Source organism: Chlorocebus sabaeus, chromosome 10, assembly GCF_047675955.1.
Source record: "Chlorocebus sabaeus isolate Y175 chromosome 10, mChlSab1.0.hap1, whole genome shotgun sequence".
NCBI classification, from domain to species: domain Eukaryota; kingdom Metazoa; phylum Chordata; class Mammalia; order Primates; family Cercopithecidae; genus Chlorocebus; species Chlorocebus sabaeus.
In genome coordinates, this window is record NC_132913.1 from 105,791,267 (window position 1) to 105,816,836 (window position 25,570).

At 52.9% G+C, this 25,570-nt stretch overlaps 1 protein-coding gene and 1 non-coding gene across 3 annotated transcripts; both read left to right on the forward strand.

The window, feature by feature from the left end:
* The first annotated feature begins 214 nt into the window (after positions 1-214).
* Positions 215-24,408, forward strand: PNKD (PNKD metallo-beta-lactamase domain containing). 2 transcript variants are annotated; one of them, XM_073020073.1, is made up of 10 exons: positions 215-489; positions 14,064-14,186; positions 17,398-17,513; positions 17,633-17,745; positions 18,367-18,425; positions 19,175-19,267; positions 19,625-19,788; positions 21,126-21,212; positions 22,074-22,189; positions 22,427-24,408. In XM_073020073.1, exons 1-10 carry the CDS (start codon positions 326-328, stop codon positions 22,598-22,600), a joined length of 1,209 nt encoding a protein of 402 aa, XP_072876174.1. In that variant the 5' UTR covers positions 215-325; the 3' UTR covers positions 22,601-24,408. The 2 variants fall into 2 exon arrangements, with proteins under 2 accessions (XP_072876174.1, XP_007964443.1); XM_007966252.3 differs by lacking the exon at positions 14,064-14,186.
* LOC119625564 (small nucleolar RNA U13) lies at positions 5,908-6,008 on the forward strand. The gene has a single exon (XR_005241754.1). It is a non-coding gene; the product is annotated as a small nucleolar RNA U13 (small nucleolar RNA).
* Positions 24,409-25,570: the final 1,162 nt, after the last annotated feature.

Below are 25,570 nucleotides of genomic sequence, written 5' to 3' on the forward strand. Positions count from 1 at the left end.
GGGGCGAACTACGAGCTCCGACCCCCTCCCAGGGTTCAGGCGACTGGGGACCCCGATCAGCGCAGGCTCGCGACCCGCTGTGGCCCCGCCTCCTGGCCGCCAGCCGGGGGAGGAGCCAGGCCGCCCCCCAAGCCGGTGGCCTTCGGGGTTCTCGCCGCGCTGGAGGTGGTGAGGGGGCGGGTCCAAAGCAGAGGTCAATGGGCGGGGCGGGGCCACAACGCCCCCACGCCCCCAGCCTGCCGGCAGGTTCCCCGCGGGGGGCCGGGGCCGGGCCGTTGGCTAGCAACGCCCAGCCCCGCCCGGCTGGCGCGCGCCTGCCCCCAGCATGGCTTGGCAGGGCTGGCCCGCGCCGTGGCAGTGGGTCGCCGGCTGCTGGCTCCTCCTCGTCCTTGTCCTCGTCCTACTTGTGAGCCCCCGCGGCTGCCGAGTGCGGCGGGGCCTCCGCGGCCTGCTCATGGCGCACAGCCAGCGGCTGCTCTTCCGAATCGGGTTAGTGCCCGGGGTCCGAAGCGTGCGGGCTCGGGAGGCGGGTGCGCTGGGAGAGGGGACTGGGAGGCGCGGGCCGGAGCTGGGGGTGGGCGTGGCGGTTTGGAAGGGGCTTGGTCTGAGGGAAGAGGGATCGAGGAGACGGATTGGAGATGCCACTGAGTTGGGGGGTCTGAGGGAGTTGGGGGGCTGGAGAATTGGGATAAGCTGGGGAAGGAGGATCGGAGAGGCGGGCCAGGGTGGCCACGTAAGGAGGCGTGAGAGAACATCTGGAAAAAGTGCCACAGAAGGGGCTGGAGACCAGGAAGCTGGACAGGAGGATAGTGCAGTAGCCAGGGCTGGGAAGACCGTCCCTGTCCAGGGGTAAGGTCAGCAGATGCCCGGGCTCCGATGGCAAGTGCCGGAGAGAAGGAATGCTTCCCACCGTCTGACATTTAAAACCGCCAACTCCTTCCGTATGTCCTTGTCCCACTCCCCAGCACCCAACTTCTCACCAGTCAAGTTAGGTTCTTCTGTCCCAAGCAAGGGTCTCAACCCTGTTGGATTCCAGCATGTCCCTTTCCTTCTAACCACAGCCTGGCCCTAGTGGAAGCCCCAGGCTGTGAAATCTGACCCAACTGACTCTGCCCACTTTTCCAGTGATTTGTCTCCATGGACCCTCCCCCACTCACTCTGCCCTCCTGCCTCCCTCTACCCCTTCCTTCCTGGCCCCAGGGGAGGGTGGTGATAGCAAGCACTGTTCAGACCCAGGGTCACTGAGAGGCAGGGGAGAAGGCAGGGGAGAAGGGCCCCTGTCCCCTTCCTACTACCAGCCTGGCCATGGGTCAGGACCTCAAGTCCCAGTTTAGGGACAGTAATGTTGGGGATGGGAATTGTGAGAGCCCTGGCCACAGGCCAGGTTGTGGGGAGAGCCTAAGCCTGGGAATTTCCTGAGCTTCCGAGCAGACATTGTGCAACTCACCCTCTCCTCCCCAGACCACCCACACACCCAGAAGCTTTAGGCCCAGGATTCCACTCACAGTCTAAGAAGTGGAGATATAAAGGCTTCAGTGGACGGGAAAACTGGAAAAACATGGTGCTGGAGGGTGGGGTGGGGATCTTGTGTTTGTGCCTTTTGGAGCATTCACATCTCTAATATCCTAAACTTTGGTCACCATTTAGATAATGCGCCAAGTAAGTTACCATTGCTCTGCATATTGCATTAAAATAATGAGACTGAAAAATATCTAGGCCAGCCGTGGTGGCTCACGCCTGTAATCCCAACACTTTGGGAGGCTGAGGTGGGTGGCTGGCTCACCTGAGGTCAGGAGTTCGAGACCAGCCTGGCCAACATGGTGAAACCCCATCTCTACTAAAAATACAAACATTATCTGGGCATGGTGGTGAGCACCTGTAATCCCAGCTACTCAGGAGGCTGAGGCAGAAGAATCGCTTAAAGCTGGGAGGCAGAGGTTGCAGTGAGCCAAGATCGTGCCATTTCACTCAGACCCGGGCAACAGAGCGAGACTCCGTCTCCAAAAAAAAAAAAAAGAAAAAGAAAAAGAAAATCCCCAAATATGAAGGTATCTAAATAATCTTCTTTTTTTTCTTTTTTTGAGATGGAGTTTCACTCTGTTGCCCAGGCTGGAATGCAATGGCGTGATCTTGGCATGGTGAAACGGGGTTTCACCATGTTGGTCAGGCTGGTTGCGAACTCCTGACCTCATGATCTGCCCGCCTCGGCCTCCCAAAGTGCTGGGATTACAGGCATGAGCCACCACACCTGGTCTTTTTTTTTTTTTTTTTTTGAGACGGACTCTTGCTCTGTACCCTAGGCTGGAGTGGTGTAGTGGCACAATCTCAGCTCCCCGCAACCTCCACCTCCCGGGTTCAAGCAATTCTCCTGCCTCAGCCTACTGAGTAGCTGGGACTACAGGCACTCGCCACCACACCTGGCTAATTTTTGTATTTTCGGTAGAGATGCGGTTTCACCATGTTGGTCAGGCTGGTCTTGAACTCCCGACCTCATGATCTGCCCACCTCGGCCTCCCAAAGTGCTGGGATTACAGGCAGGAGCCACTTTACCTAGCCCATATTTGGGATTTTTAATGGAAACATTTTCTCCCCATAAAATTTCTGGGAATTTTACAGTCTTATCTGGGGAAAGATATTTAAATCTACTTCTAGCTTTCAAAATTAGTAAGTTTGAGGTCATACAAATGGCCTGAGGAAGTGGAAAATAGAAGTTTCCATAAGGAACTGGAATCAGAATTCCTGAGATCAGAATGCCAGAATCACTATCTCAGAATCTTGAGGGTATGGGTATGCCTGGAAATTGGGACTTGGGATTTTACAGATCTCCAAAACTAGAATCATTGGAGAGCTTCTTCAAAATGCAGTATTTCTACAGGCTTTTCTGTGTCTGGATTTCAAGGTTGCTTTGGAATCCACTCCTCAAATTTACAGATTTGAAGGGTGTGCCTGGAGTCGGATTTCCAGACCCTGCTTCTCATAGTCTGGGAAACAATCAGTCCAGTCCCCAGGGGGAGAGGCTGCTGGCTGCTGGGAGGGAAAGGGGATATTTGCAGGAAACTCTAGGGTAGAAATGGGCAGGTGTTGGTGCTAGGGGTGTCTCCAGGAAGGATGGGGAGGGAGGGGGAACGGGATGGGAGAGGACATGGTGGGGAGGGGGAGGGCACATACGCTTCCAACCTGAAGGTGTGGCTGGGAGGATCACAAATAGAGGATTCTACTGGGGGTGGAAAGGAAATGATGGAAACACCAGGCTCACCGGGAGGAGAGCTGTTGGCCATATTATCATTAATAATCAGCATCCCTGGTGTCTGGCAATTTTATAAAAGGCTTTCCTTAACCATAACTACAATTGTGTTAGGATGAGGATAACTGAGCACAGTGGCCACAGGCGAACCTGATGTGAGACACATGCATTTGGGGCTCTGTGGCGCCTGGGAGACAGTGTGGATAGTAGCTAAGCACATAGCATGTGGGGTCGAACAAATCTGCTTTTGCATCCTATCTTTGTTGCTTAGTAGCCATGTGACCTTGGACAAGTAACTTCTCTGTGCCTTGGTTGTCTGCATCTATAAAATGGGGTTGGGGATGCCTACCTCATAGGGCTCCTATGCGGATCAAATGAAACCGCACCTAAAATACACAGGGCCTGGCTCAAAGAGAGTGTTCAGGAAATGTTAGCAAGTGTTCCTGCTGTGACCTGGAGTTGGGTGGGAGAGGATCCATGGCCCTGTGTCCTTCCGGAGCTTCCTTACATAACTCCACCCCTGTCTTCCAAGCCTGTCCTAGTCACCACCCAGCAGGAAACTCCACATCCCTTCATTCAGCCAGGGAACACCCAGCTGCCCTGGGTAAGGACTGTGGGGTCCCAGATATGAACAGGTTCTGATCACTGTTCTGCAGGGAAGGAGAAAGCACATGCGAACACATATAAACAAGGGCCCGGCCAGGTGCAGTGACTCAAGCCTGTAATTCCAGCACTTTGGGAGGCCAAGGTGGGTGGATCACGAGGTCAGGAGGTCTCCCCGTCTCTACTAAAAATACAGAAAATTAGCCGGTCCTGGTGGCAGGCACCTGTAGTCCCAGCTACTTGGGAGGCTGAGGCAGGAGAATGGTGTGAACCTGGAAGGCGGAGCTTGCAGTGAGCTGAGATTGCACCACTGCACTCCAGCCCGGGCGACAGAGCAAGACTCCATCTCAAAAAAAAAAAAAAAAAAAGGAGGGGCCCAAACCCAGGAGGAGGCAGGGCACGGCAAGCTCCCCAGAAGCAGCACGATACACCTGGGGAGTCGGATCAGGAATGTGGGACTCGCCCGTGTGTGCCCCCTGCTTCATGCCTCAGTTGTCCTTTTGCCTTCTTAGGGGTAGTTGTGGGGATTTTGCAGAACAGAGTCTTGAGGAAAGCCTCTGTCTGCAGAGGGGAGACGGATAGGACACAAGCAGGTCTGCGAGTGTCTTGCAGAGCCAAGGAGGTGGGTAGCAGCTGGCCTGTGGGGAAAGCCAGTCCTAGTGACAGCCTTCCCTCCTAGACCAAGCCCCCCTCCATTCCGAGGCGTAGAAGGTCCTTCCTGACCCTTGCAACCCTCCCTGGGATGGACCCAGCTTGCTCTGCTTCTGCAAGAGGAAAGCCCTTATCTGGGGCCAATGAGTCCCACTGGCTTGATTTCAAGAGTGGCAGGAGCCTGATGGGAGGGACCTTGAGTGAATCCTCCCAGCTGCCGAATGAGGCCAGGTAGATGAGCTGGGCTATCCACGTCGCAGCCTGGCAGGAGGGGAGCAGGATCCTTTTCTCTTCTGGGGCCTGTGGGACCTTGGAGAGCTATGGCCAGAGCACCCACAGCAGCCTCATGCCTCCGTGCTGCTCTCTGCTCTCCCCACTGACACAGCTTCCCCCTGCTGCCTGGTTAGTTTTCAGAGTGTGGCTCTGAGCAAGTGTCCACTTCTGCAAGCCACATTGCCAACATAATGGAGCCACACCCCTCACCCAGGCCTTTGCAGCCCTCCCACACTCCCTACAGACTTGCCCAGTTTCATCTCCCCCAGGCCTGAGCTGTTCCTGCACTTCCGTCTGACCTGTTCTGCCTTCCTTCCTCCCTACGTCTCTACTGTCAAATTCTGTTGCATCTTCAAAACTCACCTTCAAAGGTACCCAGAATCTGAACACTTCTCCCTGCCTCCACTGCCACCACCCTGGGCCAGCCAGGAGAATCGCTTGAATGAACCCAGGAGGCAGAGGCTGCAGTGACCCGAGATTGCACTATTGCACTCCAGCCTGGGTGATAAGAGTGAAACTCCATCTCAAAAAAAAAAAAAAGAAACTGTTATTTAAGTCAGGAATGGATTACTTCTCTGCTCAAACTCCTCCAGCGATTTCCCATCTCTCTCATGAGGTCCAAGTCTGTTCGAAGAATGGCTTCAAGGCCCTCTGTGACCTGCCCATCCCTACCACATCTTTTAGCGCCCTTCAGCCTGCTCCTCTGCCTCAGCCACAGCTGGTGGCCTCTCCACGGTGCTTCAGTCCTAGTGGAGAGGTCTGGGCTAATTCTGTCTCTGCCTGTTGTAATCCCAGGCCTCAAATACACCAAGACACCCCTCCATTCAGGCCTTTCTGTGACTCCGCATGGCTTGCTGCCTCACTTCCTTCAGTTCTCTGCTCAAATTTTGCCTTATATGAGAGCCCTGCCCTGACCACCCCACATAAAAATAGCACCACCCCCACCCCTGCACCCTGTCCCCTCTCTGGCTTTACGTTCCCCTAGTTCACATCACCATGGGACACACTACCTGTGTCCTTCTTCTCCCCCAACCAGAATGTGACTACACAGGGGGAGAAGCTTTGTTCAAGACTGTATCCCAGATTCCAGAACAGTGCCTGGCACCTAGGTGGCCCTTACTAAATGCCTCTGAATGATCCTTTTTTAATTCCTAAGTATGATTGGGTTTTCACACGCATAGGTAACATGCGCATCCCTCAAACCTTGTGGTGATGTCAGCACGGTATCCGTCTGATGTGAAAGAAAAAAAAGTTTCTGAATGAATGCATGCATGTATGAATAAATGAATGAAAAGCTTGGCTCAGGTGCCCTTTTCTCCATGAAGCCTTCCCAGCCTCCTCAGTCAAAATGAACCTCTTGTCTCCAGACTGCCCCCGGCACTATCTTCCTTCTTCGAGCTTCCCGTGCGCATTCTTGCTTGTACTGGAGTTAGGTGTTCATGGATCGGACTTCCTGGCTGCTTTCTGTGTTCCTAAGGGGCCTTGGGGCCGGGTGTAGTGGCTCACGCCTGTAATCCCAGCACTTTGGCAGGCCAAGGCGAGCGGATTCTTGAGGCCAAGAGTTTGAGACCAGACTGGCCAACATGGCAAAACCCCATCTCTACTAAAAGATATAAAAATTAACTGGGCATAGTCGCGCACCCCTGTAATCCCAGCTACTCGGGAGGCTGAGGCAGGAGAATCACTTCAACCCGGGAGGCGGAGCTTGCAGTGAGCGGAGATCACACCACTGCACTCCATCCTGGATGACAGAGCGAGACTCTGTGTCAAAACAATCAAACAAAAACTAAGGGGCCTTGGAGCAGACCCCGGCTCCACTAGAACCCTGTGTCCTTGGTGGCCCTCTGGGACCCTCAGGCCTAGCCCAGGGAGCAGGATTGAATCAGGAAAGCCTGGGATTGGGATGAGTGAGGAGAGAAGGAGAAAGTCACAAGAAACAAACCAAAACTAAACAAAGCCCAGAGCCCTTGGTGGGCAGGTGGCCTGGGATTACACCCATGGAGAGAGAACTAGCTAAGGCCTCGCAGCCAGGGCTGAGACACCATGGAGGGGCCACCAGCTCTTACTGTGCTTCTGGTTCTAGCCAAGAGCCCCTTTCATCAGTGACAGATGGGTGTCCTCTGGAGAGGGCTGTGAAGTCTGGGGAAGAACCCATCCAGGGATGGGTAGGACAATGGCAGACCCTGACCCGGGGATCTCCTGTTTTGACCGCAGAGCAGCCCTGTCCCTCTCCTGGGCGTGAGGAAGTCCCCCCGCCCCCAGGCATGCTGGCAGCTTCAGGAAACCGTCACCCTCAAGGGCCTTTTAGCTGTCTCGTTATCTTCTTCCGTTTCCTCAGTTTTGAGAATGCACAAAACATGGAGTTGCTCTCTGCATTCCTGAGGGGCCTTGCACAGACCTTGGGTCCCATAGAACCCTGTGTCCTGGTGGCCCTCCAGGTCCCTCAGCTCTCAGACAGGCACTTTCAGTTCCGTTTCATTAGGAGTGCCCTGTCGGTGGTAAGATGCAGAGCCTGGGCAGTCTGGGTCCTGAGGACACGAAGGGAGAAGCCAGAACAGTCCCCAGCCAGAGGCCCCACCAGCCTGAGCTTGTCCTTTGGGTCCCAGTGGAGTCTGGGGCCCTGTGGGATCGGGGTGCCATTTAGCAGATACAGGAGGAAGGGAGGAGCCAAGGCAGGTGACCCTGGCAATAAGGGCCTTCCAGGTCATTCTGTGGGAGGCAGAGCCCCCTTTATGCTGCTCCCCTGCCCTCCACCCTCCCTCCTACTCCCCCTGGCCTGAGGCCAGCCCTAGGCCCAGCTGGGACAGAGGCTTGAAAACCTCAGGATTCTCTCAGGGCTGCCCAGGATGGTGAAATGGCCCTATGGAGGAGAGAAGAAGAGCTTCATTGTGTGTTTTCCACTGTGTGTCAGAGGGAGGGGCATCTGGGGGGGGCAGTGGCTCACTGTCCCCAGCTGTCACACATGGCCTCCCATGGGGCTGGAGGCTCACATTCAGATACCAGAGACACCAACTGCTGGCTCACTGAGGCAAGGAGTGGAAGGTGCACTTTGACCCTACACTGGAGGTGCTGGCACTGTCTGTAGCTGTAACCCCACAAGGAGGGTCCCTCGGGGCAGCTGCCACTTACCCAGGCTGGCTGCTCCCCACCTTGCAGAATGGCTTTTCTGCCTCCCACCTAAGTCCTAGAGGACCAATTAGGAAACTTTATCTTCTTTTTGGTGAGGTGATGATGGGTAGTTCCTGGCCCCAGAACTGCTGAATCAAAATCTAGGAAGAGGGAGGGAGAGAAGAGGTCAGAATCTTCTTGTTTAACCAGCACCCCTAGGTCATTCTAATATAGATGGGCCAAGGCCCATCTTAGAGAAGCACTGTCCTAGATCCCAGCTTGCTGACCGTGCCTGGGAACGCCATGCAGAGAGTGTGTACCCACATCTGGGCCTGGGGCATCAGTATTTTCTTGTGAGTCACATAAACTTACTGGTCCAGGCTGCAGGGGAGCACTCAATTTTACAGAAAGGGAAACTGAGGTTAGGGGAGTGAGTTCCTGCTTCTTGCCTCCAGCAAAAGAAGAAGCCGTATCTCTGGTAATGGCTTAGGAAACCGGGGGCCATAACATGGGGCAGTGACATCCTGGGAAGGTGGAGCAGGGGATAGAAGACAGAAGGGCACAGGTTCTGGCTGGGCATGGTGGCTCATGCCTGTAAGCTCAGCACTTTGGGAGGCCGAGGTGGGTGGATCACTTGAGGTCATGAGTTCGAGACTAGACTGGCCAACATAGTGAAACCCGTCTCTACTAAAAATACAAAAAAATCAGCTGGGTATGGTGGCAGGCACTTGTAATCCCAGTTACTTTGGGAGGCTGAGGCAGGAGAATCACTTGAACCCAGGAGGCACAGGTTGCAGTGAACCGAGATCGTGCCATTGCACTCCAGCCTGGGCAACAAGAGCGAAGCTCTGTCTCAAAAAAAAAAAAAAAAAAACCCAAAAAATATACATGATTGATTTGCATGCTTTTTTTTTTTTTTTTTTTTGAGGGAGTCTCACTCTGTCACCCGGGCTGGAGTGCAGTGGCACGATCTTGGCTCACTGCAACCTCTGCCTGCCAGGTTCACGCAGTTCTCCTGCCTCAGCCTCTGAAGTAGCTGGAATTACAGGCATGCGCCACCATGCCCGGCTAATTTTTGTGTTTTTACTAGAGACGGGATTTCACCATATTAGTCAGGCTGGTCTCCAGCTCCTGACCTCAGGTGATCCACTTGCCTCGGCCTCCCAAAGCGCTGGGATTACGGGTGTGAGCCACCGCACCCAGCCATGCTTTTGTATTTTTAATGAATATTGTCATATTGTTTTCTCTGCAGTATGTCTCAGCATAACAATGCGTGCTAGAGCTTTGTGAATGTTGAAACCTGTTGCTCTAGATCATGTGTTTCCCTTGCTGTGCAGTTTTCCAAGGTCTGAATATGCTGGAATTTATTTGTACATTTCGCTGGTGGCAGTCATTTAGGGGGTTTCTGTCCTTTCATTCTTGGGAGCACGGGATTATCCTTGGGCAGTACAGGAAGGGAGGGGGCAACGACTCCCGTGGTCTCAGTTTCCAGAAGGCCTGACTGGAAGTTGGACATTTGTTCATAAGAGTGAGGAGCCACCGAAGACTTTCGAGCAGGTGCAAGCCTCAGCAAAATGCTGCGCTTTAGGAACTTCTTTTTGCCTGTGGTTTGCAGTTTGGGTCGGAGGTAGAGAGACCCTAGGTGAGTTTCCAGGGCCTCTTCCCACAGGTGAGGCTGCGATGGGGGGCAGTGGATAGCAAAATTGAGAGGGATCCTGTTTTGGTTACATATGCCAGGGAGAGGGCTAAATGCAACTGCAAGGACAGGGGCCCTTTCCCAAAAAGAGAAGGAGCAGGATGGGGAGCTGACCGTGGGGATTGTCACTCGCCAACTCTGCAGGCAGATGGAGGACGAGCCTGAGCTAAGTGGCTTAGAGAGTCCTGTGGAAGCCCTTGGCAGGGCGGGGCACAGGGCTGGGGAGAGCCACTAGGTCCTCAGGCTGTTCTCCCCTTCCCTTCCTCCTTCCCCACCTCAGCCCTGCCTTCTCCTGCTTTGCCCAAAGATCAAGACCTCAGGCCAGCAAGGACTGCAACCTGTCCCTAGCCCACATCCAAGCCAGGCACAGATCTCCCATCCCTCTGCCACCCTACCCTCTCCACCTCCAGCACCCTCTCTAGTCCAGACCCCTGTCTCTCTCCCACCTGGATGACTCGGTACCTCCTGCCCCTTTTCTCCACCCAGCAGCCCAGTGAGCTCTCAGAAAGGGAGTCTGATCCTGTGCACCCTGTTCTAACGCCCACCAGCCATTTTCCACTCTCTTCACAGCCTGGCTCCTGCCCACCTCACTGACCCCTTCTCCAGCACTGTTGGTCCCTCCAGCCCTGCCTAGAGACTCCGAGGCCTCCTGGCAATTCCTAAAATTCCACACTCCTCCTGCCTTGGTGCCACATCACCCAGAACCGTCCATGCCGCTGGCTCGGTCTTGCAGTTTCCAGCACGAATGTCACCCTCTGGGGACGAGGCCTTCCCTGGGCACCCTGTCTACAGTAGGGCCTCTTCCCTTCCGGCCACTCTTTTCCACCCCCAGCCATAGTTAACTGGCAGTTTGCTGACTAATCCAGTTTCTGGTTTAATGTCTGTTGGCCCTCCCTTTCCCCACGTTACAAGCTCCCCGAAGGCAGGGCCCCTTCTGCCGTGTTTCTGCTGTCTCCACTGTGTCCATCTTGCACAGTATTTGCCAAATACAGTGAGTGACAGGGAGGGGCCTTGTTTACTGCAGCTTCTTGGTGCACAGTCCCTGCCCCCACAGATCTTGTCCTTTGTTAGGGACAGAACCTGGGCACATGTAGTCAGCATTTAGTAAGCGGAGGTGGGGAGCTTATCACCCCTCCCAGATGTGCATGACCCTGCTTCAGCAGCTGGGAGGACTGCCTGGCTGAATTTGGGAAGGAAACAATTGCTAAACATCTTCCACCCGCGAGGCTCTCGGCTGAGTGCTTTACATTAGTTTTCTTATTTTAGGCACTTAATCTTCGCACAGTCCTTCAGGGGTAAGTCACAGCATTGCCATGTTATCGATGAGGAACCTCATCTGTGAAACTCATGACTTGCCCAAAGTCACAGAGTCAACAGGGGCCAGGCTATGATGGGAGCCCGGATCTTTCTGTTGCCAGAGCCTCTGCTCTTTCTATAAGCCCATGTAGCGAGAAATAAAGACAGGAACGGGACTCAGGCATTGGTGCAAGGTAGTGTCTGTCAGAGGAAAGGGTGATTTTATTTAATTTTATTTTTTAACTTTTCATTTTGGGCCAGGCACTGTGGCTCACACCAATAATCCCTACACTTTGGGAGGCCAAGGCAAGAGGATCACCAGCCTGGCCAACATGGTGAAACCCTGTCTCTACTAAAAATATAAAAATTAGCTGGCCATGGTGGCAGGCACCTGTAATCCCAGCTTCTAGGGAGGCTGAGGCAGGAGAATTGCTTAAACCTGGGAGATGGAGGTTGCAGTGAGCCAAGATCATGCCACTGCATTCCCCCGCCCGGGTGACAGAGCAAGATTCAGTTTAAAAACAAACAAACACAACTTTTCATTTTGAAATGATTTCAGACTTGTCAAAATACTACATAGCATTCCCATTTGCCTCTCGCCCCTGAATACTACCATCTTTCATAATCGCACTATAGTCATCAAAACCAAGAAATTAACATAAATACTAGCCTATGAACTACTCTCAGAGCTTACTCAAATCCACCATTTTTCCCTGCTGTTGCCCTTTCTCTGATCTGCAATCCAGTCCAGGATCCCACTTTGCATTTATCTCCTGGTCTCCTCCAGTCTGGGACAGATTCTCAGTCTATCTTTTTTCTTGTCCATACATTTGAAGAGTAGAGCCTGGGCAACATAGTGAGACCTCATCTCTACTAAAAATGTAAAAAATTAACTGGCACGCACCTGTAGTCCCAACTACTCAGGAGGCTGAGGTGGGAGGATTGCTTGAGCCCAGGAGATTAAGGCTGCAGTGAGCTATGGATCATAACACCGCACTCTGACTTGGGCGACAGAGCAAGTCCCAAAAAAGAATTAGAGATTTGCATTTTTGGCACAAATACCACAGAAGTGATCTTGTGCCCTCCTTGGTACATCATACCAAGAGGCAAATGATGTCTATATATTGTTACTGGTGAGATTAACTTTGATCACTGGCTTAAGGTGGAGTCAGCCAGGTTTCTATGGTCTTTATAATTAGTGGTTATTTTGTGAAGCAGATACTTTGAGATTATGCAAATATCCTCTTTCACTCTTTCTCATCGTACTTGGGTGATTTGACTAGGGTCTCCAGGTGTTAGAACGTGCTCTTGTGTATTAGAAACTCTCAGTGTTAGCCTGGAAGCGAATCAAGACATCTTCTCTTCAAAAAAAAATAATAAAAATAATTAGCTGGGTATGTCTGCTCATGCCTGTAGTCCCAGCTACTCGGGATACTGAGGTGGAAGAATCACTTGAACCCCAGCATTTCAACCTTCAGTGAGCTGTGACTGAGCCACCACACTCCAGCCTGGCTGACAGAGCAAGATCCCATCTCTTTAAAAAAAAAAAAAAAAAGGCTGGACGCAGTGGCTTATGCCAGTAATCCCAGCACTTTGGGAGGCCAAGGCAGGCGGATCACCTGAGGTTGGGAGCTCGAGACCAGCCTGATCAACATGAAGAAACCCCATCTCTACTAAAAATACAAAAATAGCCAGGTATGCTGTCGCATGCCTGTAATCCCAGCTACTTGGGAGGCTGAGGCAGGAGAATTGCTTGAACCTGGGAGGCGGAGGTTGCGGTGAGCCAAGATCACGCCATTGCACTCCAGCCTGGGCAACAAGAGTGAAGCTCCATTTGAAAAAAAAAAAAAAAAAAAATGTTAATCGTGCTGTCTGTCCTACTAGATAGAATCTTCACAAAGACAGTGAGTTTGCCTTGCTCAGTGTGTGTTCAGTGCCTGGCCGATAGCAAGGATTCAGTAAATATTGTTGAAGAAATAAAAGTGTAACTTGGCCAAATCTAATTTAGAAATAAAACCAAAAAAAAGAAGGCCTATGAAAAAGGAACATAAAGACAAATAAAGGTTGGCAAAGCCTTTCAATCATGTGCCCAGACTGCCAGTCAATATAAACCCATGGGTACATAGAGCAGACAGTGCAGTGATTAAACTTTACCTAAATCATTTCTACAAATTGCCATGGAAACCTGCTTGGTTTTCACCCAACTGCTTGCGGAAATCAGCTAGCTCTTCCCTAAGGGGTCTGAAGAGCGGCTGCACCTGCTCCCACATACACAGTCAATCCTTGTAGAGACTTAGGGTCAGCCGGGCGCAATGGCTCACGCCTGTAATCCCAGCACTTTTGAGGCCAAGGCGGGTGGATCACGAGGTCAAGAGATCGAGACCATCCTGGCCAACATGGTGAAACTCTGTCTCTACTTAAAAAAAAAAAAAAAGCCAAGCGTGGTGGCAGGTGCCTGTAGTCCCAGCTACTCGGGAGGCTGAGGCAGGAGAATGGCATGAACCTGGGAGGCAGCGCTTGCAGTGAGCCAAGATCGCACCACCACACTCCAGCCTGGGCAACAGAGTGAAACTCTGTCTCAAAAAAAAAAAAAAAAAAAAAAAAAAGTTGGGAAAAAATAGTCATTAAAAATACTAAAATATGAAGCTTTTTTTCTTCTACAATCTGTTTTGACCTGTTATGTTTTTAATTTGCTATTGAATGTAATTCTAAGTAAGAAGCATTTAAATTATTAGCAGGAATTTTACCATTTGCTTAATACTGTGCAATGCTTGTTTTAAATACAAATATAAGAACATTTAACTCCTGTAGAATCACAGAAACTACATAATTAATATTTCTTAGCTTATACATGGATATATATATTTAGTTCTTACCAGGACAGGGTCTCCTCTGTCACTCAGAGTGGAGTGAAGTGGTACAAACATGGCTCACTGCAGCCTTGACCTCCTGGGCTCAAGTGATCCTCCCACCTAAGCCTCCCAAGTAGCTAGGACCACAGGTGCGTGCCACCATGCCTGGTTAATTTTTGCATTTGTAGTAGAGATGGGGTCTCACCATGTTGCCCAGTCTGGTCTCAAACTCCTGGGCTCAAGCACTTCTCCTGTCACCGCCTCCCAAAGTGCTGGGATTACAGGTGTGAGTCACCACACCTGGCCTTCAGTTCGTTGTTTTTTGTTTTTTTTTTTTCAGATGGAGTTTCACTGTTGTTGCCCAGGCTGGAGTGCAATGGCGTGATCTTGGCTCACCGCAACCTCCACCTCCCAGGTTCAAACGATTCTCCTGCCTCAGCCTCCTGAGTAGCTGGGATTACAGGTGCCCACTACCACTCCCTGTTAATTTTTGTACTTTTAATAGAGATGGGGTTTCACCATGTTGGCCAGGCTGGTCTCCAATTCCTGACCTCAAGTAATCTACCAGCCTCTGCCTTCCAAAGAGCTGGGATTACAGGCATGTGCCACTGCGCCCGGCCTTCAATTCTTTTTTTTTTTTTTTTGAGATGGAGTCTCACTCTGTCACCCAGACTGGAGTGCAGTGGCGCAATCTCGGCTCACTGCAACCTCAGCCTCCCGAGTAGCTAGGATCACAGGTACCTGCCACCACGCCCAACTAATTTTTGTAGTTTTAGTTGAGATGGGGTTTCACCATCTTGGCCAGGCTGGTCTTGAACTCCTGACCTCGTGATCCACCTGCCTCGGCCTCCCAAAGTTCTGAGATTACAGGCATGAGCCACCGCGCCTGGCTTTCAATTCTTAATATGTGCACATTCTGCCAGCACTGTTGGCTTGCCAGTTAATAAGGAAGGATGGAAAGGAAAAGGATGGATTGGTTACCCTATCTTCCCCTTCCTTTCTGTATCGCTATTTGCAGCATAAGTGTGTGGATAACACAAAAGCAAGAAAGGACGCAGCAGAATTCCTTGGTCATTTGTGTTTCTTAGAACACTTCTGTCTTCTTTGTGCACTTGAAGCACATTCTAGTTTGAACTGAAAGCTTGGCCTCTTGGATCAGTCATAGGTGTGCACTCACCTTGTACTCGCTTTGAGTCTTGTTGAACTCCCATGCATTGTGGGTCCCCCAGATCTGTGTGCTCACAGGCATTGCAGACTCTGTACAGGTATGGTAAGCGAGGAAGGGAGCACACTCACTGTATGTGTCTCCTGCTCCCTGCATGTCACACTGTCCTATCAGGCTCCACTTACAAGACACAAGGTCAGACCCGGCGCGGTGGCTCAAGCCTGTAATCCCAGCACTTTGGGAGGCCGAGACAGGCGGATCACGAGGTCAGGAGGTCGAGACCATCCTGGCTAACACAGTGAAACCCCGTCTCTACTAAAAAATACAAAAAACTAGCCGGGCGAGGTGGCGGGCGCCTGTAGTCCCAGCTACTCGGGAGGCTGAGGCAGGAGAATGGTGTGAACCCAGGAGGCGGAGCTTGCAGTGAGCTGAGATCTGGCCACTGCACTCCAGCCTGGGCAAGAGAGTGAGACTCAGCCTCAAAAAAAAAACAAGACACAAGGTCAAAGATAAAATCATTAAGAATTTCAAGGTCTGGCCGGGTGCGGTGGCTCAAGCCTGTAATCTCAGCACTTTGGGAGGCTGAGACGGTGGATCACGAGGTCAGGAGACCGAGACTATCCTGGCTAACAGGGTGAAACCCTGTCTCTACTAAAAAATACAAAAAACTAGCCGGGCGTAGTGATGGGCGCCTGTAGTCCCAGCTACTCGGGAGGCTGAGGCAGGAGAATGGCGTGAACCCAGAAGGCGGAGCTTGCAGTGAGGTGAGATCCGGCCACTGCACTCCGGCCTGGGCGACAGAGTGAGACTCCCTCTCAAAAAAAAAAAAAAAAAAAAAAAAAAAAAAGAATTTCAGGCTCAGCCAGGCGCAGTGGCTTACACCTGTAATCCCAGCACTTTGAGAGGCCGAGGCAGGTGGATCACCCAAGGTCAGGAGTTCGAGACCAGCCTGGCCAACATGGCAAAACCCTGTCTCTACTAAAAATACAAAAAATTAGCCGGGCATGGTGGTGTGCGCCTGTAATCCCAGCTACTCGGGAGGCTGAGGCAGGAAAATCGCTTGAACCTGGGAGGCAGAGGTTGCAGTGAGCCGAGACTGTGCCATTGCACTCCAGTCTGGGCAACAGAGTGAGACTCTGTCTCAAAAAAAAAAAAAAGAGAATTTCGGGCTGGACATGGTGGCTCACACCTGTGATCCCAACACTTTGGAAGGCCAAGGCAAGGGGATTAGTTGAGCCCAGGAGTTTGAGACCAGCCTAGGCAACAAATTGAGACCCCATCTGTACATCTACAAAAAAGATAATTGGGATTACAGGCATGCACCACCATCACACCCAGCTAATTTTTGTATTTTTAGTACAGATGGGGTTTCACCATGTTGGTCAGGCTGGTCTCGAACTCCTGACCTCAGGTGATCCGCCTGCCTCGGCCACACAAAGTGCTGGGATTACAGGCGTGAGATACTGCACCCAGCCTCAGATGATTTTTTTTTTTTTTTTTTTTTTTTTTGAGATGGGATCTTGTTTTGTCACCCAGGCTAGAATGCAGTGGTGCAATCATGGCTTACTGCAGGTTCGACTTCCTGGGCTCAAGCAATCCTCCTGCTTCAGCTACCTGAGTAGCTGGGACCACAGGCATGTGCTACCACACCCAGCTATTCTTTTTTTTTTTTGTAGAGACCCTATAGGGTACAATGTTGCCCAGGCTGGTCTCGAACTTCTGGGCTCAAGTGATCCTCTCTCCTTCCCTCCCAAGGTGCTGGAATTACAGGCGTGAGCCACTTCAGCCAACCTTCCTCAGATGATTAGGATGCATGCTAAAGTTTGACCACCACTGCTCTTTCTGAAATATTTTTCCTACCTCATTTCAGCCTCCTAATTCCTACTCCCTCTTCCCTGCAAAGGTTACTTCATCAGAGGTGCTAGACCCTGGGCTACATTAAAAAAGACATAACAAAGAGATCCAAGTCTCTCTTTTTTTTAGATGGAGTCTCGCTCTTCACCCGCTGGAGTGCAGTGATGTGATCTTGGCTCACTGCAACCTCTGCCTCTGAGGTTCAGCAATTCTCCTGCCTCAGACTCCTGAGTAGCTAGGACTACAGGTGTGCGCCACCACAGCCGGCTACTTTTTATATTTTTAGTAGAGATGGAGTTTTCCCATGTTGGCCAGGCTGATCTCAAACTCCTGACCTCAGGTGATCCACCCTCCTCGGCCTCCCAAAGTGCTGGGATTACAGCTGTGAGCCACCGTGCCCAGCCTTTCCAATTCTCTTCTGTGAGTTCCTCAGTTCACATCTCCCTGATAGATTGCAAGTTCTAGGTGTGTCCGTCTCATTCTCCATCTTGTCATGAGTGCTAAGCAGGGCAAACAGTAGGCACATAATAAGTGAGGGTGGAATTGCATTGGCTTACGGGGTGAGGAATGGAGATGTGGGGCCTGCAGGCATCACGAAGGGGTCTAGAGGAGCTAGGGAGAAAGGCTAACCATAGGCCACCCACTCACTCTCTAGGTACAGCCTGTACACCCGCACCTGGCTCGGGTACCTCTTCTACCGACAGCAGCTGCGCAGGGCTCGGAATCGCTACCCTAAAGGCCACTCGAAAACCCAGCCCCGCCTCTTCAATGGTGAGCTCTGATTGCCCCTGGCCAGCATCCCCCATTCTGTGCCCCCACCCTCCTACTCCCCTTCACATACCCTGGGCTCCCTGCCTATTACCCTGCCCACAGCCCATCTCTGTCCCCAGGAGTGAAGGTGCTTCCCATCCCTGTCCTCTCGGACAACTACAGCTACCTCATCATCGACACCCAGGCCCAGCTGGCTGTGGCTGTGGACCCTTCAGACCCTCGCGCTGTGCAGGTGAGGGGAGGGCAGGGAGCAGGGGGTGCCTGGGGTCACCTTGGGGACTGGCAGTTTCCCCTTGCTAGAGAGGGCTGACCCTTGTCTGTCTGCCTGTGAGATATATCCCATATGCTCCATGTTCACACGTGCACATGCACACACATGGCCTGGGGGAGGGAGGTACAGGGCATGGCTGGGCAGAAGGGGAGAGCAGCAGTGGGGGATGCAAGGCCAGAGGACTGGGTGTGTTGGCCCAGGACTGTGGGTCTAGTGAGTTTCCAGGCTGGCTTTCACTCCCTTTGGGCCCCTTCAGACCCCCTTTATTTCTGTTACCTCTGTCTGTCAGTATCTGGGTCTCTCTGTCTTTCCCTCCCATTCCTTATTTCTCTGTGTCTGTCCCTCTGCCTCCATGTGCCCCGCGCTTCACACTCCCGGATCTCTCCCCTCCAGCCCCATCCCCTCCCTCCGCTTCATCTCTCCATCCTCTCCTCTCCTCTCCTCTCCTTTCCTCTCCTCTCCTCTCCTCTCCTCTCCTCTCCTCTCCTCTCCTCTCCACCAGCACCCACACTCCTGGCTCCTGCTGCTTTAAGTGTCCCTTGCATCCTGCTCCCCAGTCTCCAAACCTCCTCTCTCCCGCAGGCTTCCATTGAAAAGGAAGGGGTCACCTTGGTCGCCATTCTCTGTACTCACAAGCACTGGTAAGGGGCTCCCGTCTTCCCTGGCCCACCCTTGTCCAGCTGGGCTTGCCAGGACTGGGCCCAGTGAGGACGGCCAGGGCCGGAAGTCAAGAAGTCAGTACAGGCCGGCACCCACCTTCCTCGTGAAGTCACCTGGACAGCAGCGGGGAGGGAGGAAAAGGGACAGTCTCCCACCACTCCATTCATTGAGCTTCTGAAGCCCCAGAGGAGGGCAGGGCAGTCATTTCTCTTTCATTTCATGGGCATGTATTAGATACCTACTGCACACTGGGCATGGGCAAAAGTTATGACTCTTTCATCAAGGAAATTCTGAGACCAATAGGGGAGATAGCCCTGTATCAAAGTACGTAACAGCGGAGGCAAGAGGGTTGGGAGTTCAAGCCCAACCTGGGCAACATAGTGAGACTTTGTCTTCACAAAAGAAGTATGTAATATTCAGGTAGCAGTTGGCAACAGGGTACAGGGATGGGAGGCCCAGGTACAATGTGATCAGATCCACTTGGAGAATTGAAAGATGATGACCTGAGCTGAGAGTCCAGGAAGATCAGCTGGCATTGGCCAGCTTGAGTTGTTGGGGGCGATGTTCTGAGCAAGGGAACAACTTGAACAAAGGCCTAGAGGTGTGGACAACTTGCTCAGTCCAGAAGCCACAGCCCCAGCACTTAAAGGCCTGGAGATGCTGTGGGAAAGAGGGGGGCTTAGGTACAGTTGCCCCTTGAAGCCCCCTGCCTGTCTCTGCCATCCTGCAGGGACCACAGTGGAGGGAACCGTGACCTCAGCCGGCGGCACCGGGACTGTCGGGTGTACGGGAGCCCTCAGGACGGCATCCCCTACCTCACCCAGTAAGTCCCTGACCTAGGCAAGGTCCTAGGCCCCTTCCATGGGCCCTTTCCCCCACCCCCAGCCTTCAGTGAAGTGTTTCAGGGGTATCAACAGGTGGATCTTTGCCAGTGCCCTTCCTGGCCCAATCCCTGCCTATCTGAAGACTGGCACTGCCCATCCTCCAATTGATCCAGGCTTAGTCCCCAAAAGAGGAAAGGGGGAGCGTTCGGACCTGAGACCCTGGGCATTGGGGTATCTGCTTTTGTATGGGAGCCCACCCTCTTGTGAATCACCCAGCCCCTTGGGCCTGGGATGGGGGCAGGGATCAGCATGGCACAGATCCAGTACCTTCTCTCCCCTACTCCCTTGTTCCCCAGTCCCCTGTGTCATCAAGATGTGGTCAGCGTGGGACGGCTTCAGATCCGGGCCCTGGCTACGCCTGGCCACACACAAGGCCATCTGGTCTACCTACTGGATGGGGAGCCCTACAAGGGTCCCTCCTGCCTCTTCTCAGGGGACCTTCTCTTCCTCTCTGGCTGTGGTGAGTCCCCCTGAAAGAGAGAGGAACTGGGAGAGGAGGGAGAGACAGAAGCCAGGGCAGCCACAGTCCCATGGAGAGCACTGAAGCCTTAGTTTTAGCACAGATGTTGCCGTGGCAGTTACTTCCATCTGTGTTACTCAGACTGGTTTTAATCCTTGAGACTTCCCTTGGGGTGCCTTGGGAGGCTGAGGCAGGAGGATCACTTGAGGCCAGGAGTTGGAGACCAGACTGGGCAAAATAGCAAGACTGTCTCTACAAAAAAATTTTAAAATAGGCCAGGCACAGTGGCTCATGCCTGTAATCCCAGCACTTTGGGAAGCTGAGGTGGGAGGATCACCTGAGGTCAGGAGTTCAAAACCAGCCTGGTCAACATGGTGAAACACCGTCTCTACTAAAAATACAAAAATTAGCCAGGCATGGTGGTACGTGCCTGTAATCCCAGCTACTAGGGAGGCTGAGGGCAGGAGAACTGCTTGAACCTGGGAGGTAGAGGTTGCAGTGAGTTGAGATCGCGCCACTGCACTCCAATCTGGAAGACAGAGCAAGACTCTGTCACCAAAAAAAAAAAAAAAAAAATTAAATAGTATAAATACTATAGGCCAGGAGCAGTGACTCAGGCCTGTAATCTCAGAACTCTGGGAGGCCAAAGCAGGTGGATTGCTTGAGCCCAGGAGTTCAAGACCAGCTTGGGCAATGAGGTGAAACCCTGTCTCTACAAAAAATACAAAAATTAGCCAGGTTTGGTGGTGAGCCCAGGAATTTAAGGTTGCAGCGAACTGTGATTGTGCCACTGCACTGCAGCCTGGGCAACCATGAGACTCTGTCTCAAAAATAAAAAAGACTGCTCCAGCTGTTGGACAGAATGAGAGAATGCAGGGAATTGGTTTCCCGTGGGTGAAGCCTGGTTCTCTGATACAGTGACTGGCAGGACTAGGTTATGAAAAGTTTAGAACCGCTAGGTGAGGGGGTGGGTGAGGATCACAAGTCCCAGGCTGCATGGAATGCCAAAGGGCAGCCTAGGTGAAGAAGTGTTCTGCAGGAAAGCAGCCCTGCGTCTCCCAAGCCTGGGGCCTGCAACCTGAAGGTTCTGCAACCCCTCCCTTCAGGTGTCACTGTGTGCAACGGAGGCCTCAGATGGGCTTGGTTAGGGGTGACCAGTTGGGCCCAGTTCCCAGTGAGAAGGAAGGAATAGATGCCTGGGGTGGGCCTGGCAAGGGCACGGTCAGGGCTGGTGGCCAACCAGAGCATTACAAGCTGGTTCCCACCTGTCTGGGTGTGCCTTATGCCATATCGTGTTATCCTGGCGCCTTGTGACATACCCTCCAACCTCCACCCAGGACGGACCTTTGAGGGCAACGCAGAGACCATGCTGAGCTCACTGGACACTGTGCTGGGGCTAGGGGATGACACCCTGCTGTGGCCTGGTGAGACACCCCTTTACTACTCCCTATCCCAAGGGTCTTCCCAGCCCCTCACTCCCCTAGAAAGCAGGCCAGCCCAGTTCCTGGCCCAGAAGCGACATAGCTCCACCTGCAGGGGTAGGGGCAGAGTTCTGGCCTCCCTTCCTCCTGGAGTGCTGGCTCCATAACACCTCTGCTTCTCACACTACCTTCCCCTGCCAGCCAGCCTTCAGCCTCTTGGGAGCCCTGCAGGCCCCAGGGCATTCCAGAGAGATGTCTAATTGTTCACAGCCCAAGCCCAGAACAGAAAATAGCCTTTTTTTAATCTGGGGAGAAGTCAGTAAATGCACTCTGCATGTAACCATTGCCTTGTAGTACATGAAAACATTCACAGATATCTGTTAATCCTCAGAACATATATTCATTCATTCATTCATTCATTCATTCATACATTCAACAAGTGCTTTCTGTGCACCTAACACATACCACGCTCTGTTCTAGGCACCAGGAACACAGCAGGTACATCTGTGTCTGGTGGCACCAGTGTTCTCTCCACTTGCCAAATGAGAAAATGGTGCCTCAGAGAGGTGCCATGACTAGACCGAGGTCACACACTAGGCAGTGGCAGAGTCAGGGCGAGATGCAGGCCTGCCAGCTCCAGGTCTAGTGGTTTTTCCCCCAGAACCGTTGCCACTTTTCCACCCGTGGCTGACTTGTGCCCACAGTTAGAGAAGCAGCTCCTGGAGATTGGGGTTTTCTTGGAAGTGCTGCCCTTGTCCCTGGTGGTCGGGTACCCATCGGCCTGGACCTGGGGCAGGGAAGACTGTTCTGACCGTCCCACCAATCTCTCTCTGCTCTGCGTCTCACCCCCGTGGCTGTCGGTAGGTCATGAGTATGCGGAGGAGAACCTGGGCTTTGCAGGCGTGGTGGAGCCCGAGAACCTGGCCCGGGAGAGGAAGATGCAGTGGGTGCAGCGGCAGCGGCTGGAGCGCAAGGGCACGGTGAGGGACTCGGGGTCCAGGAGGAGCTGTGTGGGCAGGCACTCAGCCCCAACGGGAACCCATCCATGCTGACCCCAGGCCTGCGAGCACCTCCCCAAAGCTCTGACCTGTTTGGTCCATGGGCCCTCAAGTCAGAACTCCTGAACTCCAGGATGGGGCAGGGGTCGGGTCAGGCTTCTCTGTACTGGGTCCGTTTCCCAGCTTCTCTCCACCAAACCTGGTTCCTCTCACCCACAGTGCCCGTCTACCCTGGGAGAGGAGCGCTCCTACAACCCATTCCTGAGGACCCACTGCCTGGCACTACAGGAGGCTCTGGGGCCAGGGCCGGGCCCCACTGGGGATGATGACTGCTCCCGGGCCCAGCTGCTGGAAGAGCTCCGCCGGCTGAAGGACATGCACAAGAGCAAGTGATGCCCCCAGCACCTCCAGCCCAGCCACCCACACCTCACCATCCTTCTCATCGCTAACAACCACCACCTCCATCAGCGCCCAAGTGGGCATCATCCCCCACACTGCTCAGGGGAGGGGAGGCACCAGGCGATGAGACTGTGAAGCCGAGAGAAGGGGGCCGGTCGGAGGCTGGGAACCCCGCAGCACGAGGCTGCCTCATCAACGGCAAGAGGAAAGGAGGGGTCTCGGGACATCTCCAGACCCTACCAACTGGGAGGGTCCCCTCCTTCCCTACTCCTGGGATGGCAGCAAGGACGTGGGGGCTACTGTTAGCTTCTCCGTTGGGAGGCCTCATCTCACTGTAGCCCTGGAACCCAGGGCAGAGGCCCCACACAGGTTGAGTCCATCTTGCCCTTCCCCAATCCAGGGTTGGGAAAGAAGCTCAGCCCCTCACAGTGGCCTCAAGTGTGATGCCTTGCAAAAGCACCACTCAGAGGGGCAGCTGGACTCTGGTGTCCTGAGACTCTGCCCTCCTCCCACAGCCTCCCTGCCCCACTCATCCCTGCAAAGTCATTTTTCAGACAGAACCATTCCTGAGAACACTGAAGGACTGGAAGGCTGGCTGGCCACTCTCTGCCTCAGTGGCCTCCCTACAGCCTGGAAGAAGGAGGGTCCTGGTTGCCAAGGAAACCTCCTCATTGAGCTAAGAAGACACTGGAGTCTGGAGTGTGGAGCTCCACAGTCTTGCAGGTCACACGCTCTCCTTGCACATCTGGCCTGGTCATTCCCGCTGGCCTCTGCCCCTGCCCTGGGCCAAAAGGGCCCCTCCTTGCCAGGGGAGAGACAGCCACGGTCCTCTTTGGCAGCTGTGGTTTTCTCACTTTGGCCCATGTTCTTAGGCGCGTCTGCCTGCCTTCCTCCATCTAACTAATCTCTCCTGCTTTATCCGCAGCCGTTTTCTTCTTTGAGTTAGTAAAGATCTATTCTGTAACCTGACGCTCATCTGGCCCTTTGCGGTTTGCCGGCCACATTCCCATGTGATTTCCCACTGGCCCCCACCCGGCTGGGAGGAGGGGGCTCTGACGTGCAGATTGGAAATCAGAAGGCTGTGAGCAGAGCACGGGAGTGCATGGCAGCTCTGGGCCCCAGGCCTGGCCCGGCCCCTCTGCTTACTCCACCTCCAGCTCTGCTATTCCTCTACTCTTAGGTCCAGATCCCTTTGGAGCCACAGCGAGGAACCCTGTGGTCCTCAGGCAGGTGTACCTTGGGTCAGCCAGGAGTCCTCTTTTCCTGTTTTAAAGCCTGCTCTTGGGCTCTGCTCACCTCTGGTGACCCTCCAAGATGCCCCTGCCCTCAGTTTCCCCTCATGATCCAGCCTCTGCCCGCCTCTCCAGCCGCAGCCTCTAGTGCACTTTAGCAATACCACCAGACTAGTTAGAGTTCCCCATTCACCAAGCAAGACATGCAGTTTCATGCCTCTGTGCCTTCGCTCATGCTGTTTGTTCCGACTGGAATGCCTTCCCCTGCTCCTCCTGCCTTGTCTGCCTGGCAAGTACCTGTTCATCTCTCATGATCCCCTCAAAGGCCCCCTCCTCCAGGAAGGCAACCCCTGTGCCCCTCCCCTCCAGGCTACCTCTGCACTTTGTCAATGCTTCTCCTGTGGCACTTATCACACTGTATTTTACTTGTTTACATGTTTGTCTCCCCTTCTAGACTGTGAATCCTTAAGGGCATGGACTGTATCTTATGCATCTCTGTATTTCTGCGCCTAGCACGGTGCATAGCACACAGTAGGCGCTCAATAAATGTTGAATGAGTGAATGATTTAACCAAGACTTGATCATCCAACAGCTTGTCTTTGTGGCTACATGAGTGAAAACAGCAGAGAACTTTCTCGCAGTTTTCCCATCTCAGCCCCAGGCCTGCTAACTTGCAGTTAGGCATTTCAAGAGTTTTGTGGCTGGGCGCGGTGGCTCAAGCCTGTAATCCCAGCACTTTGGGAGGCCGAGACGGGCGGATCACGAGGTCAGGAGATCGAGACCATCCTGGCTAACACGGTGAAACCCCGTCTTTACTAAAAAAAATACAAAAAACTAGCCGGGCGAGGTGGCGGGCGCCTGTAGTCCCAGCTACTCGGGAGGCTGAGGCAGGAGAATGGCGTAAACCTGGGAGGCGGAGCTTGCAGTGAGCTGAGATCCAGCCACCGCACTCCAGTCTGGGCGACAGAGCAAGACTCCGTCTCAAAAAAAAAAAAAAAAAAGAGTTTTGTTCAGAAATGATGCCCAAAGGCTGGGCGTGGGGGCTCACGCCTGTAATCCCAGCTGTTTGGGAGGCCGAGGTGGGCGGATCACAAGGTCAGGAGTTAGAGACCAGTCTGGCCAAAATAGTGAAACCCTATCTCTACTAAAAATACAAAAAAGTAGCCAGGCGTGGTGGCGGGAGCCTATAATCCCAGCTACTCAAGAGGCTGAGGCAGCAGAATGGCGTGAACCCAGGAGGTGGAGGTTGCAGTGAGTCGAGATCGCGCCACTGCACTCCAGCCTGGGCAACAGGGTGAGACTCTGTCTCAAAAAAAAAAAAAAGAAAACAACTTAAAAAAAAGAAAAGAGAAATTACGCCTAAAATATGTCCCTCCCAAGGCCCATGGGCATTTGTTCAGAGTTTACAATTGGCTTATCTCAGTGTTTCTCAAAGCTTGAGATACACAAGTATACCACTGGCTGAAGTAGGGTGGCTGTACGTGGCCACAGCACAGCAATCAATCAGACTTCAAGGACACGGCCTTGGCACTAGTGTGTCTTTAATGCCTTTGGAAAGAAAGACCCGGGATCCAGATTCATACTTTAGTTGGGCAGGTGTCTCTAGTTAAGCTTTAACAACATTTTGTTTTCATTGTATTTATCTTTGGGGTCAGTATTTATTTTTGACAAGTGACACTGGTTTTCAGTTCATAAAAATGATTAAAAGGGCGGGCGTGGTGACTTATGCCTG

What these genes read in the sequence shown, in the direction of transcription:
- PNKD (XM_073020073.1), top strand. Translation starts at nt 326, where the DNA reads ATGGCTTGGCAGGGCTGGCCCGCGCCGTGGCAGTGGGTCGCCGGCTGC. An exon ending in CGGCTGCTCTTCCGAATCGG is followed by an intron (nt 490 to 14,063) that starts GTTAGTGCCCGG and finishes TTTTTTTTTCAG; the next exon opens with ATGGAGTTTCACTGTTGTTG. An exon ending in TCTCTTCCTCTCTGGCTGTG is followed by an intron (nt 19,789 to 21,125) that starts GTGAGTCCCCCT and finishes ACCTCCACCCAG; the next exon opens with GACGGACCTTTGAGGGCAAC.